This window comes from Vanrija pseudolonga, chromosome 3 (genome assembly GCF_020906515.1).
Source record: "Vanrija pseudolonga chromosome 3, complete sequence".
NCBI lineage: Eukaryota > Fungi > Basidiomycota > Tremellomycetes > Trichosporonales > Trichosporonaceae > Vanrija > Vanrija pseudolonga.
This window is the reverse complement of record NC_085851.1, coordinates 1,447,476-1,468,802: the sequence shown is the minus strand read 5'-3', so window position 1 is coordinate 1,468,802 and position 21,327 is coordinate 1,447,476. Positions and strand designations below refer to the sequence as shown.

General features: G+C 62.9%; 8 protein-coding genes and 1 non-coding gene across 9 annotated transcripts; 3 read left to right on the top strand and 6 right to left on the bottom strand.

The window, feature by feature from the left end:
- Positions 1–19: 19 nt before the first annotated feature.
- Positions 20–1,258, bottom strand: SPAC9.08c (putative protein; the record flags this gene model as incomplete). The annotated part of the gene is made up of 4 exons (XM_062770661.1): positions 20–260; positions 398–566; positions 692–980; positions 1,058–1,258. 4 exons carry the CDS (start codon positions 1,256–1,258, stop codon positions 47–49), a joined length of 873 nt encoding a protein of 290 aa, XP_062626645.1. The 3' UTR covers positions 20–46.
- A 216-nt stretch (positions 1,259–1,474) lies between these two features.
- yanR (Transcription factor yanR) lies at positions 1,475–6,076 on the bottom strand. Its single transcript, XM_062770660.1, has 3 exons — positions 4,532–6,076; positions 4,293–4,378; positions 1,475–4,172 (listed from the first exon to the last, which is right to left on the bottom strand). Exons 1-3 carry the CDS (start codon positions 5,288–5,290, stop codon positions 1,724–1,726), a joined length of 3,294 nt encoding a protein of 1,097 aa, XP_062626644.1. The 5' UTR covers positions 5,291–6,076; the 3' UTR covers positions 1,475–1,723.
- Positions 6,077–7,709: 1,633 nt separating this feature from the next.
- GCN5 (Histone acetyltransferase GCN5) lies at positions 7,710–10,975 on the bottom strand (the record flags this gene model as incomplete). The annotated part of the gene is made up of 5 exons (XM_062770659.1): positions 7,710–8,134; positions 8,229–8,377; positions 8,455–8,612; positions 8,673–9,854; positions 10,055–10,975. The coding sequence occupies 5 exons, from the start codon at positions 10,973–10,975 to the stop codon at positions 7,944–7,946; spliced, it is 2,601 nt and encodes an 866-aa protein (XP_062626643.1). The 3' UTR covers positions 7,710–7,943.
- A 343-nt stretch (positions 10,976–11,318) lies between these two features.
- LOC62_03G004136 (uncharacterized protein) lies at positions 11,319–13,025 on the bottom strand. Its single transcript, XM_062770658.1, has 4 exons — positions 12,619–13,025; positions 12,216–12,575; positions 11,901–12,179; positions 11,319–11,862 (listed from the first exon to the last, which is right to left on the bottom strand). The coding sequence occupies exons 1-4, from the start codon at positions 12,904–12,906 to the stop codon at positions 11,410–11,412; spliced, it is 1,380 nt and encodes a 459-aa protein (XP_062626642.1). The 5' UTR covers positions 12,907–13,025; the 3' UTR covers positions 11,319–11,409.
- Positions 13,026–13,332: 307 nt separating this feature from the next.
- SPO73 (Sporulation-specific protein 73) lies at positions 13,333–14,684 on the top strand (the record flags this gene model as incomplete). Its single annotated transcript, XM_062770657.1, has 3 exons — positions 13,333–13,844; positions 13,887–14,476; positions 14,511–14,684. Exons 1-3 carry the CDS (start codon positions 13,688–13,690, stop codon positions 14,682–14,684), a joined length of 921 nt encoding a protein of 306 aa, XP_062626641.1. The 5' UTR covers positions 13,333–13,687.
- Positions 14,685–14,883: 199 nt separating this feature from the next.
- On the top strand, positions 14,884–14,970 carry LOC62_03G004134. Its single transcript is given in 2 exon segments — positions 14,884–14,919; positions 14,934–14,970. It is a non-coding gene; the product is annotated as a tRNA-Arg (tRNA).
- A 347-nt stretch (positions 14,971–15,317) lies between these two features.
- On the top strand, positions 15,318–16,394 carry LOC62_03G004133 (uncharacterized protein; the record flags this gene model as incomplete). The annotated part of the gene is made up of 1 exon (XM_062770656.1): positions 15,318–16,394. One exon carries the CDS (start codon positions 15,318–15,320, stop codon positions 16,392–16,394), a length of 1,077 nt encoding a protein of 358 aa, XP_062626640.1.
- Positions 16,395–16,473: 79 nt separating this feature from the next.
- Positions 16,474–19,189, bottom strand: SPAC4H3.03c (putative protein; the record flags this gene model as incomplete). Its single annotated transcript, XM_062770655.1, has 6 exons — positions 19,026–19,189; positions 18,741–18,844; positions 18,664–18,690; positions 18,455–18,576; positions 18,150–18,402; positions 16,474–18,093 (listed from the first exon to the last, which is right to left on the bottom strand). Exons 2-6 carry the CDS (start codon positions 18,792–18,794, stop codon positions 16,474–16,476), a joined length of 2,076 nt encoding a protein of 691 aa, XP_062626639.1. The 5' UTR covers positions 18,795–18,844; positions 19,026–19,189.
- Positions 19,190–20,070: 881 nt separating this feature from the next.
- Positions 20,071–20,772, bottom strand: GLX3_1 (Glyoxalase 3; the record flags this gene model as incomplete). Its single annotated transcript, XM_062770654.1, has 1 exon — positions 20,071–20,772. One exon carries the CDS (start codon positions 20,770–20,772, stop codon positions 20,071–20,073), a length of 702 nt encoding a protein of 233 aa, XP_062626638.1.
- Between the last annotated feature and the right edge of the window lie 555 nt (positions 20,773–21,327).

Genomic DNA, 21,327 nt, shown 5'->3' with positions numbered 1-21,327 from the left:
ATGTATAACAGCTTCTTTCTTCTAGATGCGAGTCGGCACACCGGCACTACAGGACCCACGGCACGACCACCCGCCGTTCGGGGGGATAGTCTGCAAATGTGCGCCGGTACCACGCGTGCCCGCGCACCGCGCGCGGCAGCATGGCTGTGACTTCGGCGAGGACGAATGCCCACGGCGCGGCGAGCATGACGCCGGGGAAGAGGGGGGTGCGGGTGAGGACGTGTGGGGAGAGGGCGATGGCGTAGCCTGTCCATTCGATCCTGCGGAGTCGGGGGTCAGCGCGGCTGCGGTGCTTCTCTGCTTCAAGGCCGTCGCCTGGCCTCAAGTTGCTTGACCAGGAAGCCAACTCGCGCCCCGCCCTCGGCGCGGCGCTCGCTCGCTCGCTCGCTCGACTTACCACTCGCAAAAGTAGTTTGGAAACGACACGAGCGCGAACAGCCCCCCAAGGGGAACCTTGTACCGCCCGCCCCCGGCCGCACTCTTCCGCGTCGGCGCGTCGATCTGGGGCGAGACGAGGCGGTGGCCGGGGGCGCGGCGGAGGTCGTGCAGGATTTCGTCGTGGTAGACTGCGCGGGCGAGCGTCCGAGCGAAGCGAGGACGCGGGCGGGCGAGCAACGAGCAACGAGCGCCGACAGACATCACAGAAAGAGCACAGCGTCAGCACCACCTCCACACCAAAGCCCACACTCACCGTTCCCCGCGAACCCGACAAGCCACAGCACCACACCGACGCGGAAAGTCCACCCGCCCCCAGGGGGGAAGTACACCAGCGTCCGGGCCAACAAGCTCGCGTTGAGGAGGTTGAACACGATGCCGGCGGCGACGACGATGAGGTGTAGCGGTGCCCTCGGGGGAGCGAGGAGGAGTGGCGAGACGAACGCGCGGTGCAGGTAGTGCAGGAGGTATAGGCCTGCCAGTACGCTTGCGTGGAAGGTTGACGGCGGGCCGAGGGCTGCGAGTGTTGCGAGGAAGGTGGCCGGCTGCGGGGGGTCAGCCTGCGTTCGGGAGCTTGGGAGCTTGTGGTGCACGCTTGCTGCGCTCGCGTGTGTGTACCCACCGCAACCGCCTCCATCACCACCCAAGCCCTATTCCCATCGACATTCCCCCAGACATTCTTTGCAAACTTGCCAAACGGCGCGTCAAACACCCACAGCGTGAGCGGCGCGTGGATTGGAAAGACGTGGAACGCCGCCAGGAGGGCGTAGTAGAGCGCCGAGGGGGCCGGGGCGGGCTGCTGCAGTAGTGCCGCCGTCGCCATGGTGGTCGGTTGTCGAACGAGACGAAGATGGCGTGAACCAAGTTCGCTTTGGCTTTGGCTTTGGCCGTCGGTCGGTCCACTCGCCGGGCCCCCACTCTGGCGGCCAGATCCGGAATGAGGCGGGGCCACTGGAATCAAGCCAAGTTGGCCGACCACACAACTGCGCTCCTGCCCGCTGCCCACCCCAACCCCCCACTCGCGCACTCGCTTCGCTCGTGCACTCGTGCATCTATCTGCATCTCGTCCATGCAATGTACATATGCGACACAAGACAATGCCAACTCTACAGATATGGGGTCATGGTGGCCGCCAGTCGACGCCTACAAGTTTGATTCGGTCGATAGATAGGTGAGACAGGTATGTCTAATGGGATATTTTCACAGTTTGGGTGCATGGGTGTGTTGCTTTGACGTGGTTGGTTGTTTGATTTCATGAAAACGAGCTTGTTTGAGACGTGATGTGGTATTACACTGGCGCGGTCGGGATAGGTGCGTTGTTGTTCATTGAGCCGTCGCGGTCCATCTTGACAGAGAACATGGATGCCCAGATCTGGGACAGCGGTTCGGGCGCCGCCTGGTTGGTGGCATTGCCCATGCCGAACGAAGTGTTGAGGCTGGGGTCGGCCGTCGACATCTGCCACGGCTGGAGGAAGGGGAGCTCGGAAGTCCGGCGACGCGGGGGCGCCTGGCGTGCGGGGACCTCGGCACTCAGCCCACCGTCAGTGGCCAAGCCAAGGCCTTCGACTCCGTCCGTGGCCGATACCTGCTGCATCGCCGGCGGGAACGTCGGTACCGACGGGTCGACAGCAAAGCCTGGGAAGATGGGCATCGGCGACGGGTGTGTCCGGTCCGACATCTGCCCGTTGTGAGGACTCGTGCGCTGCTGCAGCGGGCTCGTCCGGTACTGCTGTGTCGCAGCAGTGGCGAGCTTCTCGAGCTGCGCAAGACCAGCGCACAGGTCACCCTGCACCGGGTGCATGACGTTCCAGTTGCTCTTGCGGCCCTCGAAGATCTGGACCGCGTTGCGCAGGTCCTGGAGACATTGCTCGGCGACTTCGGTGCCCGGGTCGCGGACAACCAGGAAGGCGCACACGGTGCCGGCGTGGAAAGCGCGGTACGACATGGTCCACCACGACCATACAATGCTGCTCTTGGTCCGCGACATGACTGCGTACGCGTTGAGGATGATGTGTGCGGCGCGGAAACACAGGTCGGCCGACTCGGGGTACTCGGACGGGTCCGCACGGAGGTAGGGCCGGTGGAGGATGAGAACAAGCATAAACGTCTTGACGGCCAGCGCAAGCGTCTGGTTGATCTGAGCCCGACCGCGCGAGCTGACGTAGTCGTCCGGGTTGTCGTCGGGCTCGAAGCGCATGCCGCGGGGCACGTGAGCGTACCACTCGAAGATGTCGCGACCGAGGCGGATGGCGTCCTCGTAGGTGTTGCTCGTGGCAGACATGGGCAAGAGATCTTGGTTCTGTGTCGAGGCCGGGAACCAGCCCATGAACGACTCGCGCGCGACACGGGGGTCGACGTGGAACACGCGGTTGAGGAGGTCGAGACTCGGGAGCGTGAGCTGGAAGTAGGCTGCGTGGAACGTCTCATCGGTCACCTCCGAGGCGAGGGCGTTGGTCGTCGGGCCGTTGGCGAGCGCACTTCCCGGCTCGTCCGACAGCATGTCATCGGGACGGTCCATGGGTAGCTGGCAAGTCCAGTAGTTTGTGACGGCGGGGCGGCCGTACGAAACGCAGAGGAGACAGTCGAGACCGACCACGCTCCACCAGACACGGCGGCGGACCTCGGCCTCGCGGAGCGAGATCCTCGAGTCCCACGTGGTGGGGTCGACGTGCAGGCCGATGGCGATGCACTGGCGAACCAGCGACGCGGTGAGGCTCCAAGCATCGGCGGCACGCTCGCTGTGGATGAGGTAGATGTTGACGAGGATCTGCGACTGGATTGTGGCCATCGTCGGGTTGGCAAGGAATGAACACAGACGCAAGGCCTGGAACGCGGCGGAAAGATAGAGCTCGCTCTGGAGGCGGCTGCTCGTGTGGTCCTTGCCGTTGTGGGCGCTCATGTTGACGACGGGTGACGTTGCGGCACTGTTGCCCGAATGGCCAAAGATCTCACCAATGCTCGCGCGGACCATGCTGCCGAGCGAGCATACCATGACGAAGAGGGAAAGATTGGCCAGAGGCTGAGTGCGCTTCTCCGATGTGGGGAGGGCAAAGAAGGCACGGTAGTCCTCGATGAGGGTGGGCAGGTGCCACGCCTTGAACAGGACGGCAATCTCGTCAAGGAACGCCGTGAGTAGCAGCTCCGCCTCCTCAGACGTGGGCAAGAGGCCGACAATCTCGTCGATAAAGTTCTCGTGGCTCCAGATGGTGGTGAAGGGGAACGTGTTGCGCGTGCTGCCAAACCAGCCCTTGAAGGCCGTGTCCTCGGGCATGTTCATGAGCTCGTCCGTGTTGACCACGGCGTTACCGCGGCCAGCCAGGATCTCCCTGAGTCTGCGGAGCATTGGCTTGCCCGCGGGGGCACCGAGGAATGCCTGGCGGCCCGTGTTGTCCGACACCATCTCCTCGCCCGCCAGCGCGTTGGCCGAGTATGGTTCGGCATAGTGGTCCCTTCGGGTGCTGGTCGACGAACCCGTGGGCGACGTCTCTGACACGGGCTGGTTGCCTGTGTCGCCCTTCTTGAAGCGCGTGTAGCGCTCCACAATAGCCCGGCGACTGGTGTCACCGAAGCTCGGGGCTGGTGATGACTGGTGCGAGTTTGTGGCGGCGGCGGCGGCGGCGGTTGCGGCAGCGGTGGCGTTGCGCGGTGGGTGGCGCTGGCGTAGTTCACGAACCACCTGTTCGAGCTCTGCGATGCGGCGGCGCAGGCGATCCGTCTCGATGACCTCTGGGTCGTTCCTGTGTTGATGTCAGCGACTACGAGGCAGTGTGGTGTGGCAAGTGCCGGCCAAGATTGCCACGCTTTTTTTTTTTTGGCTCCACGCTCCACAACTCTTTGGCATGGTGGCAAACACTCACGGGTCACGCTGCTCATCGACCTCGTATACACAGGATCCGGTGAGACCGAGTGCAGTGCATCGGCCGCATGGGCGCTTTCTGTCGCACTGATGCATGGTCAGCGACTGTATTGTGATTCTCAGGAGGAGTGGCAACAATGGAGCGACGGAGCAACGGCGCCGCAGCCACTCTTCGCGCCAGCGCCACCCCTGAAACAGGGCAACCAAGCAGCTCCACTCCCTCCCTCCACACACACTCACCTTGCGCTTGTGGTTGTGACAGGGCACACAGCTTCGAATGGTGCGGTTACGCTTTCGCTTGCGGTGGTCGACCTTGTCTTCGCCCTCGTCGTCGTCGGGCGACGTCTTATTCAAACCGCGGAGCTGGCCAGACTGCGCAGCCACGTCGAGCATGTTGCCTGCGGTGCCGGGGCGCGAGTCTGCGTCTGGGGGCTGGGTCGTGTGGCCATTTGGGCGCTTGTCATCGCGGCGGCCACCGCCACCACCACCCGCACGCCCGGGCATGCTACCCTCGTTATCAGACATGGCGGCGCCCCAGCTCATCGAAGGGCCCATACCGATGTAGGGCATCTCGACCGGGGGGAAGGCGGCGGTGACCGAGCCATTGCTGTTGGTGTGCTCGTGCGAGTAGTACCGGCCGTTTCCGGGCGCGACCTGGGGAGGGGACGAGCGGTTCATGATGCCTTGCTGCTGGGCAGCAGCGACAACGTTTGGGTCGTAGCCTCCCATGCCGATGGTGGGCATCATTGGCTGGCCAAACGACTGGACGGCCGCGGCGTTGGCCTGTCCCCATGATGGCTGGGGCGTCGGCGCCTGGTACGATGGAGCGAGTCGTGAAGGACCATAGTCTGCCGCAGCGCCCGTAGCAGCGTCTAGTTGCTGGATGTGGGACGCCTGTGCGTGTGGCGGCTGGAGGTGTGGGGGTAAACGGGAGCCTGGACCACGTCCAACATTGTTGAAAGGCGTGTTCATAGGCAGTAGGGTTGCTGCTGGTGGCATGAGCTGGTGGGGCGTCTACTCAACACGAGATGTGGTGGTGATGTCGTTGGTTTGAGGGGAGAGAGAAGTCGTTGACGGCTCGTCGATTGTTCACGTGCGATCTAGCCGGCAGGGTGAAACGAGTTAACTAGCCGAGGTTGTTGTGACCTCTTGTCGCGGTAGATGTCGCGTCTGGTCGTTGTCGTTCGTCAGGCGACAGATAGACAGTAGCAGTAACGAGCGGGGTTGGTGCGGTGATGTGTCGCACGAGTAGAGTAGTGGTAGCGAGTTGCTGTGGTACGAGTGCTGCGAGGATGATAACGAGGAGGAAGGGGATTGAGCGGAGGTAGGGGGCGAAGATGGCGATAGATGTAGAAAACGGGGCCGCCCAGTGACGCAGTAGGACCAGCACCACTTTTTCACGTGTTGCCAAGGCTAGGCGGGGGAGGCACAGCTGAGCAGGTGTCTGCACGCGCGTGTGCGCGGGGCAGCGACGGAGAAGAAAAAAAAAAAAAAGTAAAAAAACCTTGGCACGGGGGTGGGTTGTGGAGCTGATCTCGTCGTTGGCGACTGACGACAACGAGGTGGATGCCGCCGGATCGGGTTCGGGTTGGATTGGATCTACGTCCTGCGGCACGCGCGAGCGCGGGGTGCGTCGTCTGTCTGTCTGCTGTTACGCGCAGCCCGACAGCACGACAGGGTTGGCCCGAAGGCAGGAAAGACGGCAGGCAGACGTGGGAGTGGGAGGCGGGTGGGTAGGTGGGTGGAGTGACGAACGATGAGAGCAGATGGCCAAGGCCGTTGGACACAATCGTCATAACAGGCGTTGCATGGTTGCGCTACAGGCGGTCACTCACTCTAGCCTGGCTGGCTGGCTGGCTGGCTGGCTGGTGTGGAGCAGCTGATGCAGAGTCCCCGCCCTGCAGCTTAATTGGCCCAAACTAGGAGGTTGCGCGCCCTATTGTCTAGCTGGTTGCCGCCCTGGCTCTGGCTCTGGCACCGCTGGGCTGGGGTGCCACCACTGGCTGACCTCATGCTGGCTGGCTGTTGCCGCCTTGCGCCTGACGCCTGTCCCGTTCCTGACCTGACGGTGCGCCCGCCCATGCTCCTGCTCCTGCTCCTGGCCTAAATGATCGGAGGGAGCGGAGCAAGCACAAGCACAAGCACAAGCACAGCCCTGTCGTCTACCCAGCCAGCCAGCGCGACGACGACTGATCGTCTTCGGCAAATGAATACAGACTGACATCACGTCACGCAGAGATTCCTCCTACAGTGTACTCACTGCACCCAGCCGGGGCCTGGCTCTGCGTCCTTCCCCTGCCTTCCCCTTCCACGCGTTCCCTTGCTCTCCCTCCCTCCCCTCTCCCTTCCTTGCTTCCCTTGCTGCAGATGATGCTGTAGAAGAGCACGGCCACCTTCCTCTGCCCTCGGGCCCCCACAGACAGCATCACCTGCCCACCCGGCGCGCGCCGCCTCAGGAACCCTTTCGGGCGGCCGGCTTTGTGTCTTCCTTTGGTGGTCCTTTGGTCCTGCCTGCAGTGCTTTCCCGTTACTCGCTCGGTGTTGGTCCCTTTTTTTTTGTGGAGCGTCGCCAGGGACCAAGTGCGTAATGACGGCACGGCTATCACATGGGCCAGTAGTACAATGACCACAGCGGCACCTACCGCTACTCCTGATGATGTATTCTGCACTACTCTTCGGATGCAACAGTGGGAAGAAAAAAAGTGCGTCTGCACGCTTGCTTGCTCTTGGCATGCGGCTAGCGGGCAGCGCGAGAGGAAGAGCTTGCTGCTCGCTGCCGGCGACGACGATCAAATGCCCACCTGCTGAGCGAGGGACCGGCGCGGGGACAAGACGCGAATGTAATAATGAGAGTGGGGGAAGGAAGAGGCTGCTTGCTGCGCTGCGTGTCACCCGTGCCGTGCTCGCTGCTGTCACTGTCCAACTCGGGCTGCAAGGCGGACGCCCCTACGCACCCGCCCGCACATTCCTGGTGCTCACGCCGTCGTGGTGGTGGTGGTGGTGGTGGCCGCTCGCACCGCCAGCCAGCCATCCAGTCAGCCAGTGTGGCCAGTGGCGCCCGCCTCGCGGCGTCGTCGTGGATCTGTTGTCATTGTCTGGCCAGCAACAAGCTTCTCCGATGACAGCCCTATGCGCAGCCCACATCGCATGCAAACCTTGTTCTCTCCGCCGTCTCGCCCGAAAAACAGACTAGAGCAAAGGAAACTCCAAGCCACCGTTGCCGCCCACAGCGCTTCATGCCGCAACAACAAGGCCCAATACGCCGACGCACACGACGCACCCACGCACGATCACTCCTCGTCGCACGACGTACCCGACCCACCCGACCCACCCCGCTACGTGTTACTCGGTCACATTCCAAACACCGTGCCCACGTCACAGCGGGAACAGCAGTCTTGGCAAACAATCCAAGAAAAGACTGGGGATAAACGTGCCTGGGTCGATACATGCGACTACAAGTGGTCTGTGGTACGGGCCGCCATGACGTCGAGCTCGAGTTCGCTCGGGGGGGTTACTCCGCAAAACAAGGAACAACCGGAACCTGACGTCACAGACTCGAGTCCAGACCCAACCCTTTCCCCTGGGCCTCCTCCGCCACCCACTCTTCCAAATCACCTCACGCGGTGACAGTTTGTTGTGTTGCCCATCGCCCCTACGCCATGGCTTGCCGTCTCTTGAGAATGCGGTCAAGCGATCGCTCCAACTTGTTGGCCAGGTTGGCGTATTGGTTCTTTTCCCCATTGTACTGGCGACAGTTGGCAAAAATAAGCCTCGCGTCGGTCTCGAAGTCGTCGATCGATATGTAGTGGTTGTTGTCAAGCTTGTACTCCATCGTAGACAGATCTGTGGCATGTGTTAGTGCCTCCCATCGTCATATCTCCGGCCTCCGGATTGCACAACCCGGTGCTGGATTGCAAAACCAAGGAAAAATTCTCACCCATGGGGCTCTTGATGACAGAGTAGTAGTCGGTCACGACGTTGCTGTCAACAGGCTTGACGAACGGCCATGCAGAGGGGTCGTTCTGCAGGTCGTTGAGAACTTGCTGCAACAAAGCATGGTGTGGGCTTCGCTTCGGTTGGCGTAGTCTGCGCACCAGGGTCAGCATCCAGCACAACAGCAGTGCCTCGCAAGGCGGCGCTCAGCCACCTCCGCGGCCACGCACATTTCATCGAGGTCGGGGCTCCAGCCACTCTCCGCAAGCCCAGGGATGTCTTCTTTGCTCAGGCGGATCTCCTGCCCTGGTTTCCTATTCTTGAAGACGTCCAACCCAGATCGCACGACATGTGACTGGGAGATGGTTCGGATCTTGGCTAAAATTGCCTACCACGCTTATCAGCTGACCACTCGACATGGCGTTTTCAAAAGCCGCTGCCCACTCACCGCCTTCTGGTCCGCCAGCATCTGGTGCACCTCGGCGTACTTGACCATGGGCAGCATCGAGCACTGCATAATCGTGCCACCCTCATAGTCCTTGATGTAGCCCACCCACCGCTCACGGGGGTAGTTGATTTCCTTGGTGAACCCTTGCTTCTTGAAGTAGCCGACAGCATAGTTGTCGGCGTACGTGAGGAAGTGGTTGATCGTAGGGTGTGCTTTACGCACGTGATCCTTGAGGGCGTTCATCAGGTGCGAGCCGTAACCCTTGACCTGCTCCGACGAGTCGACGGCGCAGAAGACAATCTCGGCAAAGCCGCGGCTTTCGAACGGTCGGTAGCAAATCCCGCCCACGACCTTCCATCCACGCTTCACGATCGGCATCGAGATGTGGTTCTTGTCGAGCACCAGACGCGTAATGTACTCGCGAGGCATCTTGGGCAGCTGCTTCTGGAACAGGTTCTTGAGGCCGATGAGCAGAACAGTGGCCACAGGTGTCGGGTTGCGCGACGAGACGACCGGTAGCGTAATCTCCGAGGCTTGCTGCTCAATCATGGCTGGGCGGAGCGGTAGCTGAGGTAACTCGATGTTGTTCCACATGACGACCTGTTCGTCCGTCTCGCCGTCGATTCCGCGCTGGATCTTCTCCTCGCGTTGCCGCTCCTTCTCCTTGATCTCGGCGCGTCGTCGGCGTTCCCGGTCGTCGAGTTCGGGTCGGCGCTGCACAGCAAGTGGTGTGTCGTCCTCGTCCTCGTCATCATCGCCTTCGGCCGCTGCTGCGCCCGCCGGCGCCGTCCCCAGGGTGCGAGGCTTGGCCGTCTTGCCGCTTGTCTTGCCAGATCGGGCGCCACCGCCACCCGACTTCTTCTTGGCGGGTCCCTTGCCAGAATGCTTCTCCCCCGTGCCGTTTGCTGCTGCGGCAGCGCCATCGCCCTCGGCTGCCGCGTCCTCGCCCGCCTTGTCCTCGTCTGGCTCGGCGGTCGTGCGTGATCGCTTGCGGGGGCGGCCTTCCTCGTCTTCTCCAGCCTCGTCGTCAAAGGGGGTGCCGTTCTCAGTCATGTCGTATGCGCTAGGCAGAGGTGCAGCTGGACGCTTGCCGGATGGTCGGACGAACTGAGTCAATTGTCTGAAGAGTGACTCTGTCGACTCTGGGTGTGGGGTAGGGAAAGTGGTCAAAAGGTCTTCGTCCTGTGGATGTCAACAATGGTGCAACAGTGGGAGAATCACCACGGCGGCGGCGGCGGCGGCGGCAACGGCGGCGATGCGCTGCGCCCCCTCGTCGTCGCCCCCTTCCGCCCCGCGCCCCCCCATCACTCGCCACCCACCCACCCATCCATCCATCCACACACAGCCCCACAACACGTCACCCCATCCCACTCGTTACTCACCTGCAGCAGCTCTTCGATCCGCCCAACGACCTTTTCCCGCCGTCTCTTCTCCACGTCGGGCACGTCGCTTCCAAACACGTGGCCCTCGTCACCGTCCCAAGTGTGCGTGCACTTGCCGCACGCTCGCCACCAGCCCTCGTCGGTACGCAGGTCGGCATCGGCGCCTCCTTCACCGCCATTGGCTTCCATGTCGACGTCGTTGGAGGCAATGTCCAGAACCACCTTGCTTCCTGATGGAGGCTCGAGACCCGAGCAGTCGCAGCCGTCAATGGAGCACGCGACAAACCGTGCGACTTTGAAGGCGCGTTGACGCTCGGACACTGTCGTAATATCCTCCACCGCCGGGGGGTATCGGAATGTCTGGCCGGCGCCAGGCAGCGGTGCGACAGACTCGTCGGGTTTCGCACTCTCCTCATCCCCATCTTCCTCGTCGTCGTCCTCTTCCTCTTCTTCTTCATCCTCGTCCTCTTCCTCGTCGTCGTCCCCGCCCTCTTCCTCGTCTTCGTCCTCCTCCTCATCTCCCTCCTCATCGTCCTCTTCCTCCTCTTCATCTTCCTCCTCTTCTTCCTCCTCCTCGTCCACTTCGGCTTCGGCTTCGGCCTCGACCTCAACGTTGGCCTCGATTTCCTCGTCGCCGTCCTCGCCGTCTACTTCCTCGGCCTCATCGCCGCCCTCCTGCGTCGCGGTGAGCGCCTCGTCGTCCGGCACTTCGTCCGCGTCGATGGAGATCTCGCCGAGGTCATCCTCGCCCAGTGTGACGTCGAGGGGAGTGACAGGTGTCCCGTCCTCGTTCCCAAAGTCGAGAGATGCGACCGAGCGGACGGGAGATAAGGAGGAAGATGATGGAGACGAGGCCGGGTTTGATTCAGAGGGAGCCGGTGGAGGCGTAGGCGTTTTGCGTCGGCTCCGTCTGCCTGGCATGTTGTTATGCACGCGCGATGGGTTATGGGTAGGTCCTAGTATACAATTACGCCGTTTGTTTGTGGTGGTACAGCAAGAAGATGGGTCGAAAGGGCGCCGAGAAGGTGTTTGTAAATGAGTGAAAGCGATGTTGGGTGGTTGGTGGTTACCAGGCCGATTGAGACAACAACACGGCGGCGGCACGCCAGTGGCGGCGGGGTGGAGGGCATGAGGGCAGAGGGACGCGGCGCGCAAACACGCGGCGCCGGACCCTAACGCCGAGAGACCCCGGAAACGGCGGCGGCATGCATGCATGCAACTGAAGCACCTCTCCACGTCGCCGTCGTCGTCGTCGCACTCGGCGCCGCTCAAGACTAATGCATACAATCCGTGCGCTCAGCAATTCAATGTACGTGCGTTCTATACAACAGGAGAGGAGGGATGGAGTACACCAATCACGCATCGTCGTCTCGCCACCACACCTGCACAGACGAGATGCCGCCGCTGCGGTCGTCGACCTCGACAATGAGGCCGTCGAACCCGACAAGCTGGCTACTGCCCATGCCCACGACGCCGTCGAGGCCGCCCTCGACAGTCCGATCGAGGACCATGGCGTCGGCTGGAACGTCGGCAGGCGCAGCCCGGGTGGTAGTCGTGGCTACTGTCGGAGCCTCGCTGGGAGTCTGAGACCTCGACTTGTTCTTCTTCTTGCCCGCTGGTGTGCCTGTGCGCGACGGTCCCTCAGACTCGACCGTCAGGTGGCTGGAGGGTGGTGGTGCGGCTGCCGGTGTCGCCCCGGACAAATGTGTTCTGAATGAAGACAGCGGCGACGTGAAGTCGAGCTCGATGGCGTCCGAGTTGACAACCCACGGGCACCGGGCGTACTGCTGGAACTGAGGCGTACCAGGCTGACTAGTCAGCTCTACCCACACACGCATTCACTCACAATGTTTGAATACGCAATCAGCTTGGTCACCACGCCGTCTGTGACCAGGAAGTCGAGCCCGTGCTGGAAGTAGTTCCAGAAGCACGAGTTGGAGGTATCTGCTTCTTGGCCGTTCGCGTCCGCGTCCCGCTCCTGGCCCCAGACGCGATCTAGGCGGTCGTCCTCTTTCCAGTACGTCCGTAGTGGTGGGCCGAGATCGACCAAGAGATCCTGGGACGTCGTCTCGCCCAGGACAATCTCGACCGCGTGCGGGATGTACAGTGTCGCTCCTCGTCCGGGCTTCCATCAGCGTCGCGCCATAACCCACTCCCTCACCTTGAGAACACACTGGGCCAGCGGCTCGATTGTAGGCAGAACGCCCTCCTCGCGTGGGGACACGTTGACCGCGACGACCAAGTCCTCACGCCCTCCTGCGGGCGCGAGCTCGAACCCGACGCCAGGGTACGAGAGGCGCGCTGCACCCGTCGTGCCGAACGTCGGGCCAAGGGCTCTGGAGACACCGGCACGCGTGAGCTGATGCGATCTCGAAGCGAGCACCTGGCCCTGGTAGGTAAGAGTGAGGTGCTGCTGCTCGCCCAGCACGACATGGATGAGTGCCAGCCGCTGCTCGCGCGACGCAGGGAAGAGGAGGGCAACAGGCCCAGCGTGTACAGTGACGGCTGTTTTGTGGGCGTTCTTGGTTCTGTCAGCTATGTAGGCCGGGCGCCGGCGTACTCACGTCAGGATCCCACGACACCTCGATCTTGGGCACCTCGGTCTTGCGCGAGCGGAGGATGTCGAGCACGTGCCAGAGCGTGTCGCCTAGGCGGAACAGGCCGAGGCCCTTGCCTGGGGAGAGCTCGAGCGTGTCGAGCTTGTCCATGTGTGCGAGGGGGGACACGGACGAGTGGTGGTGGAAGTGATGTGGTGAAGTGCGGGTTGGTGGCAAATGGTCGAGTCGAGGGTGGTAATTGTTGTTAGGGTCGAGCTGGTGGTAGCGGCGGGTCGTCGTCAACGCTGCAGTCATGGCGGGCTGGCCGGGACGCGGAGCCGAGTGCGAGTGGGTTGGCTGACTTCACTGTCGTCGAGCAGAGGTGCGAGATGGGATAACAATAGCAAGCCTGCACTTGACTGTGACGAGGAGAGGAGGAGAGTGCATGCATTGTTGATGTGCGTGTGCGTGCGCGTTGTTGCTTCCAAGGCGGTGGGAGAGCACGCACCGTGTTTGACGTCATGCCCCTTCCCCTCTCAGCACCCATCGCACACTCCCGAGTTTCCTCACTCAAAACACTGCCCTCAGACTCTTTGACTTTTGCCCTTTTGATCACAATCACACATCGCACCCTTCACCCGCCATGGCGCCGCGCTCGACGGCATCGGCAGCCAGCTCGATCCACTTTTCCTCGGCCTCGCGACCGCGCACGCCCTCAGCCAAGGGCTCGGGCACGGCGACGCCAGCGGCTGGAGCGGGCGGTGCGGGGTCGGGGGCTGGCGACGGCGACGGCGACGGCGACGGAGAGGACCCGTCGTCAACACCGCCCTCTGCGCGGGCTGGGTCGCCATCCGAGGAGCCACCAGCCGCGTCGTCTTCATTGACGCCGCCGTCACCCCCGTCGCCACCGTCACCGCCTGTCATCTCCACGCCCGTCATCTCGACCCCCAGCGCCGTGGAGGAGCAGGCGATCAATGCGACGCTGCTGGGGCACAGGAGGCGCCGCCCGCAGCTTCTTGCGGCCGTGTCGTCGTCACTGCACTCGCATCATAATACACCGCATCAGGAAGAAGACCTGGCGTTCGACACGGAGGCTATGCACGCCGCGGTGCGGGCCGACGCACATACCGCCGACTGCGAGGCCATGGGCAAGCACGTTGAGCTCATCATGGACGGGCAGACGATCCACTCTGAGGCTGAGCTCGGCGAGCTGGGCGATTTGGCACCCAAGTCTCGAGAATATGTTTGGGAGGGTGAGTCGAAACAGGCCATGGCCGCCGCTGACATGACATTAGTCATGTACGAGAACCAGCGGGGTATCTACATTCTCGGCAAGTCGTGGTACTCCGCGCGCGGGCTCCTGCCGTCCGACCCATCAGGCTTTACGCTGCCGATGCACCTCGCAGGGGACAAGGACAAGAGCAAGCGCAAGACAATTAAAACCGGGTACGACCTCGAGACGTACCAGACGCCAACGCCGGCGTGGGTGTGGCTCACGCCGTGGATGGTCAATATGAGGAGCAACACGGACGAGCAGGGGTGGCGCTACAACTTGTGGTTCCACCAGAAGGGGTGGAAGCAGCACTCGGGGTGGCTCAACTGGTGGGGGTGGGTGCGCCGGCGCGAGTGGGTCCGCCTGCGGGCTCTCATCCCGTCGCACGAAAACGACAGCGACGACGACGAGAGCTACGACGGGCCGGTCGAGGAGCCGCCAGATGTGCTGAGCACTCTGATTTCGGGCACGGATCCTGCCACCGATATTGTGAGAAGGCTGGTTGTGTACCCCCTCGACCGGGAGCGACTGGAGGCGTGGACCAAGATGCTGGACGGGGCGAGCGATGAGACGAAGAAGACGTTTGCGGGTCTGATCAAGGACCACGATACGGTGAGTGTGTGGCAACGTGCGCTACTGACGACAGCTCGCGCGTATCTGCCTGGCGCTCGTGTTCCCCGCCTCGCGGGACGCCTTCCTCGTGACCCTCGTGACGCGCGGCCTCGCGTCCGACCAGCAGTGCAGCAAGTGTATCGGCGTGAAGGAGCAGTGGAAGAGCCCAGTCATGGGCGACGAGGATGGCCTAGACAGCGATCGCTAGGGTGGGTATAGGGCGGGGCGCAGGGCGTACAAGGGGTTGTGGTAGAGAACACACGGTGCATGTTGTACATTGTTGTGTGGGGCAGGTCTCGACTGATGCGATGAACAAGAAGACTACCGATGGAACGAAGCGACGATCACCATTGTCCGTGCGCACCACCCGCCGATCCTTAAGGCACCCGGATCCGAAATTCCCATCCGGTCGCGTGGCCCAATGGCAAGGCGTATGACTACGATTCTGACGGTTGTAATCATGAGATTGCGGGTTCGATCCCCGTCGTGGCCTAATGGATTATCCTTTTGCGGCCTCGTGCAGGAGGGAAGTTGCATTGTTTTTGTGGCGGGCAACGAGGAGGAGGAGGGAGCGAGGTCCTTCCTCAGTGTCGATCTGATCGCCTGCTGCGCCGCGGTGCTTGCGCCCCAACGAACTGTAGCGTTACATATCCCTCGCCATAATCTGCGCCCGCCTGGTCGGCCTCGCCCGATGACGACAATGTCGGCAGCGCCCGTCCGTCGTCACAAGGTCTGTGACACCTTGATCAGCAGGCGTCTTGATCTATCTACATCTCCACACTATCTCTCGTCTCGCCTCGTCTTCTCACCTCTTCTCCCCCTCTTCATCCCACTCACCCCCATGACGTCTCCCCTAGACGCCACAGCGTACCCGCACCTCCTGGACGCGATCTTCGCCTACGCGCCGCGCTCGTCGCTCCTCGCGCTCCGCGCGGCGTCCTCGACGCTCCGGGACCGCGTCGACGCCGAGTTCCTCCAGCACGCCGTCATCTCCGTCTCGGACGACGGCGGGGCGCTCTCCCTCCGCTCGAGGGCGTACGGCCGCGTGCCCTCGCTGGCGGACCACGCGCCGGTCCGGCTCCCCCTCCCCCGCCCGCTACGGACGGACAAGGGCAAGCCGCCCTCGGCCGACGGCACGCTGCGGCTCGCACACACCCTCTCCCACCCGTCCGTGCTGGACGTGCACACGTCCCTCGTGCCGCTGGCCATCGCGTCGCGCCGCCGCCTGCCCGCGCCGTTCGCGCTCCCGCCGGCCTTTAGCAAGGTGCATACGGTGCGCGTGCACCACCCCGAAGCTGGGTGGTCGCAGGGCGTGTACACCCTCTCGCCGACGCCCGGCACGCCGCGCACGCTCGTGCTCTTCCCCTCGGGCGCCACGCGGGACAGCTACTACTGGTACCAGGACGAGCGGTACCGGCACGCGCTCGACCTGAGCGCCGTGCGCCGGCTCGTGGTCCACGTCGCGCCCGGCGTGTGGGGCGGCGAGGCGCTCGCGGTGCTCCGCTGGGCGGGCGCCGAGGAGGTCGCCCTGCTGGTTAATGGTAAGGCGGGGCCGGGCACCGGGACAGAGGGCACTGCCAAGGCCGGGTGGAGCGACGCCGCGCGCGAGATCGCCGCGCGGATTTGTGTGCGCCTGTCGGCGTGGAAGGGCGCCGAGGTCGCCGCGCGCTTCGTCGTCGTCGACATGGCCACTGTGCGGGGCGAGGCGGTGCGGCAGCCGCCCAAGTCGGAGGAGGAGCGCATCGACGAGCTCCAGGCCTTGCTGCTTGGCGGCGTCGCGCCGCGAATCCCGCATGCCCCTGCGCCCGAGCTCAGCGAGAAGGAACGCGCCATCCTAGGCCGCATCACCATCCTCGCAAAGGACGAGTACGCCGCCACCCTCACCTCTGCCCAGTTCGAACTCGAGACCACACCATAGTATCATAGCCTAACTCGCATACATTGCATTGATTTGCTGGTAATGTACATTGTATTTCTCTTTGTCTTTGCTACGTACTTTACACACGCGAGCCCAGCGCGCGGTTCAGGTTGAACGCGGCCGAGATGAGCGTGACGTGCGAGAACGCCTGGGGTGTGTTGCCGAGCCCCTCGCCACCGCTGCTAATCTCCTCAGAGTACAGCTCGACGTGGTTGCCAAAGCGCATAAAGTCCTCGAACATGACCACGGCGCGCTCGAGGTAGTGCTTGTTGTACACGCCCGCACGAGTGAGCGCCTCGATACCCCACAGGGTGCAGAGCGAGAAGGCGCCCTCCTCGCCGCCAACGCCGTCGTCTGACTTGGTCACGTCGTAACGGAAGATGCTCGAGTTGATCGTCAGACCGCCCTTGTTGGGCGTGCGCAGGATACGGTCGAGCGTCGACGTGAAGCGCGGGTCGGCAGCCGAGATGAAGAAGACGAGCGGCATGATGAGCACGGCAGAGTCGAGCACGTCCTTCTCCTCGTAGCTCTGGCCAAAGAACTTGCCCACGGGGTTCCAGGCGTTGGCCTGGATGTTGGTGTACAGCGTGTCGCGCGTCTCGAGCCACTTGTTGCGGTTCGGGCACGGGAGGCAGCGCTTCTCGGCGAGGCGGAGACCGCGGTCGAGCGCGACCCACATCATCACCTTGGAGTAGGTGTAGTTCTTGTGCTCGCCACGGGGCTCCCAGATAGACAGGTCTGGGTGGTTGACCATGCCGACGACGTAGTCGACCACGGTGCGCACAGCAACCCAGCTGTCCCAGCTCAGCGGCGCGCTGTACTTCTGCGCCAGGTAGATGCAGTCCATAAGCTCGCCGTAAATGTCGAGCTGGAGGTGGTCGACGGCGCCGTTGCCGATACGCACCGGCCTCGAGCCCTTGTGGCCCTCGAGGTGCGTGAGCTCGACCTCGGGCAGGTCCTTGCCACCGTGGATCGTGTACACAATCTGGAGCGAGCCGTCAGAGTTGCGGTCCTTGATGCGGTCCAGGATGAACTTGACGAACGCGTTGGCCTCCTCGGTGAAGCCGAGGCGGATAAGCGCGTAGATGGTGAAACTCGTGTCGCGCACCCAGGTGAACCGGTAGTCCCAGTTACGAGTACCGCCAATGTACTCGGGCAGGGAGAAGGTCGGCGCCGCGACAATGGCACCAGTCTCCTCAAAGACGAGCATCTTGAGGGTGAGCGCCGAGCGGTGGATAGCCTCGCGCCAGCGGCCACGGTAGGTGCTCCTGCTGATCCAGTGGTACCAGTACTTGAGCGTGTCGCGCATGAGGTTGTCGAGCAGCTGCTTGGTGACGATGGGGTTGTGGGCGGGACGGAGGAGGTGAGCGGCGGCTCTGATCTCGTCGATGGGGATGCCGAGCATATTGGCACGGAGCTGGTGCGCGTCGTTGTCGTTGGTTCCCGTCTCCTCGTTCTCAATCTGGCGGAGCACAAAGTAGACGACCTGGCCCTCCTCGAGCTCAAACTCGGAGACGATCGAGTCGCCGAGCAGGTTACGGTTCTTGAGGCGCTCGACCTTGAGCGTGATGTGGGGCTCGTCGACCTCGGGGTCCTCAGACGCGCAGAGGTAGCGGAGGTCGAGGTTGAGGTTGGGCGACTTGAACAGAGCCTTGACGTTGTGTGTGCAAGCCGTGGCGGCCGAGTCGTCGTGAACGAGCTGAAAGGGGAGTGTCAGCGGAGGCGCCACAACCCAGATTCAGCCGGCCAACTCACCTCGGCAGTGTGCTTGTCAAGACAGTAGTTGAAGGCCGGGGCACACTCCATGCGGAACTTGACCTTGCCGTGCAAGCTCTCCACCTTGCGGATTAGCCAGGGGAGCGGGCAGCGCGTCTGCGCGCCCGACTCGTTGGCACCCTTGGGGATGAGGAGGTCGGTCACCGAGCCGACCGAGTCCTCCGACAGGAACTTGCTGACGAGAATGTTCGAGTTGGGGCGGTAGACCTGCTTCGGCTTGAAGGCGGTGGTGCTGAGTTCGTCAGCTGGCGGGCGTTCCACAGTCGCTCCAACAGCCGACTCACGGGGTGATGGAGAAGTGGCCACCCTTGTCGGCGTCGACGATACGGGCAAAGACACTCGGCGAGTCAAAGTACGGGATGCACATGGACTCGATCGAGCCGGACAAGCTCACGCACGCGGCGGTCTGGCATGTCAGCATCGACGTCATCTAGCACGCCCGCGCCCGTCACGCCGGTCGCGCCAACGCCCGCCCCGACAGTTGGCTACTCACACGCAAGTTACCAATAAGGGCATAGTCCTACCATTGTGTCAGCACTACCGCTTCACCTCTTGCCGCTGCCTACCCACCTGGATGCCCAGGATGGGCGTGCCAGCCTTGTCATAAAGCTCGGGGCCTTCCATTGCGGGATGAGTCTTTGGCTTGGGGGACGGTCCTCGCTGGACTGCGTCTTCTGGTGGCGTGGTCAACAAAGGCGTCGCCATGATGGGTGGTGGTGGTGGTGGTGGTGGTGGAGAGGTGGATGGGACAAGTGGAGCAAGACGTCCAAAAAGTCGAGCCTGGCAAAGGTATAACAGGTCCGCCTGCCTTGCGCCGGCCCGCCCTGGCCTGGTGACCTCGGTGATCCAACTTACAGTTTGCAGGGATGAGGACGATGAGGCTTGCTCTACCGGCTCTCGAGTTGGATATTCCTACGACGTTTTTGGTATTTGTCGTGGGCGGGGCTGGCAGCTTGCAGGGAGCAGGCAGCAGGGATGTGGATGAATGCAAACGAGACCCCGAGGGGAGGGTACCGGGGGTAGGCAGGTGGAGTAGACGCAGGTCGTCTGGTTGTCGAGTGCGCAGACAGAGAGGGAGGGCATGACGTCTGTTACAAAGGATAGGCGCACGTGAGCCGGACTATGGCCGAGATCAAGGGGTGGCAGGGGGAATGCCCCACACTGCCAAGCGCGGGGAGCTTGCAGACTGCTTGGCCTCGCGGTCGTCAATTGCTCGTTTGGACGGGCCTGTCAGCTCGTGTCGCAGGCAAGCGGAGACGTCCTGTGGAGGTGGTGGAGAGAGCAAAGGCGGGGGAGGGGGAGGGGGGGCAGGCTCGGTGGGCGCCGAACACCTCCCCCACCCTGGGCAGCCACGGCCGGCCCATCTTCGAACGCCACTCGGCGCCCCGCCGACTTGGCCATCCCGGCGCTGGTCCGAGGTGTATTTGGGATGCACGTTGGCGACATTTCGGATGCTGGCCCGTTGGCCACGATGCTGCCGGTGAGGTGAGCGTGCATGCGGCCGCGCTGGCTGGCACATTGTCGGGAAGCGAGTCGGATCAAAATCGCCGAGGCGAAATGCGCGCCAGCCATGCTCGACAGTCCGAAGAGCCCGACACCTCCTCCACTGCGCTCATTGTCCGGCTCGTTACAGATCGTACCTGCCTAGGGTTGATGTCTCGCGTGTGTCAAGTTGTCAACATGTCAACAATCTGATCGGTGCGGCCCGGCACCGTACCGAGTGTAGATCTTGGACCTCCTCCACGAGGCGAGCCTCCGAGGCCGATGGACAGCCGAATACTCCACATCTGGGGCTCGCCCATCTCGGACACATTGCCGTTCTCGGCCCGAGACTGTCACGACGCAGCGCTCAAGTCATGCCAACAAGAATACATGTACTTTTGATACAGTTACCACACGCTCAAGCCGATCCCTCGAGGACCTCGATGACCTTCTGGGCCGTTGCCGTGGCCGACTGGGGGTTCTGGCCGGTGACGAGCTTGCCGTCGACGACGGCATGCGAGGTGAAGGCGGCGGCCTTCTCGTACTGCGCGCCGTTCTTCTTGGCGAGCGCCTCGGCATCGTAGGGCACCTTCTTCTCGACGCCGGCGAGGATCTCCTCCTCCCACGAGAAGCCGGTGATCTTCTTGCCTGCGATGAGGAGGGACCCGTCGGCGAGCTTGGCCTTCAGGAGGCCGCAGTAGCCGTGGCACACGGACGAGACGACGCCGCCGCGCGCCCAGATGTCGGCCGTGAGCTTGTGCACCGGCTCCGAGTCGGTAAAGTCGTACATGACCGCGTGGCCGCCGGTGAAGTAGATGGCGTCGACGTCGGCAGCGTTGATGTCGGCAGGCGCCTTGGTGTTCTCGAGGAGCGCCATCTTGATCGGGTCCTCGAGCCATGCCTTGGAGGTCGCCTCAAGGCCCATGGGACCGAGCGAGTTGGGCTCAATGGGCACCTTGCCACCGGCGGGCGAGACGAGCGTCTGCTTGTAGCCCTTGGCGGCGAACTCGTGGTACGCCTCGGAGAGCTCGCCGAGCCACAGGCCAGTCGGGGTGCCCTCGTTCGGGGCGCCGTAGTGCGACACGTTGGACACGACGTGGACAATGTGCTTGGTGGACATGGTGGGCGGGGTCTTGGTGGGTGAGGAAGGTAGTGGTGCTGGGTGCGGCGGGCTGTTGTTGACGAGGATGTGTTACTCTTCGATGACCTTTATATGCCGTGGGAAGTGGACGAAGAAGGCCTTCCTGATGCCAAGGTTACTACCGTGTGCATGGGAAGCTCCGTAGAAGCCGCTAGGCATCCCAGTCGCCGAGCCACCATGGTCAGATCTCAAAGCCAAGTCGCCACTGCTGGGGCAAAGTGACGTCAAGCCCTCCCTCCACACGTTAGCATCCCGGGGGCGTCCAGGCTCCTCCATCGGAGCAAGCGTAAGCTCAGTTCAAGCGCACTCGGCGCAAGTGTAAGTGGTAAGCGCACGCCTCCTCCGCGGCCGGGTGTGCGCCGCCTTGTCGTAGCATCGACGCAAGCCCGTCGGCGACGTCGTGTGGACCAGCCTGTGGGGTCGGTGGAGTGGCTCGGTTCAAAACTTCCAAGTGGAGGCGGCGCTCGCTTGGGCGGTGTGGAGGCCACTTTTGGTCGCTTCGGGACGCGGTACTGCGCCGCACTAGCGGAAAGT

Coding starts and splice junctions, on each gene's coding strand:
- yanR (XM_062770660.1), bottom strand. CDS start 5,290: ATGCCACCAGCAGCAACCCTACTGCCTATGAACACGCCTTTCAACAAT. Junction 4,379..4,531: donor GTCACAACCACAAGCGCAAG/GTGAGTGTGTGT, acceptor ACCATGCATCAG/TGCGACAGAAAGCGCCCATG. Junction 4,173..4,292: donor GTCGATGAGCAGCGTGACCC/GTGAGTGTTTGC, acceptor ACATCAACACAG/GAACGACCCAGAGGTCATCG.
- LOC62_03G004136 (XM_062770658.1), bottom strand. CDS start 12,906: ATGACTGCAGCGTTGACGACGACCCGCCGCTACCACCAGCTCGACCCT. Junction 12,576..12,618: donor AGGTGTCGTGGGATCCTGAC/GTGAGTACGCCG, acceptor GACAGAACCAAG/AACGCCCACAAAACAGCCGT. Junction 12,180..12,215: donor TGGCCCAGTGTGTTCTCAAG/GTGAGGGAGTGG, acceptor CGCTGATGGAAG/CCCGGACGAGGAGCGACACT.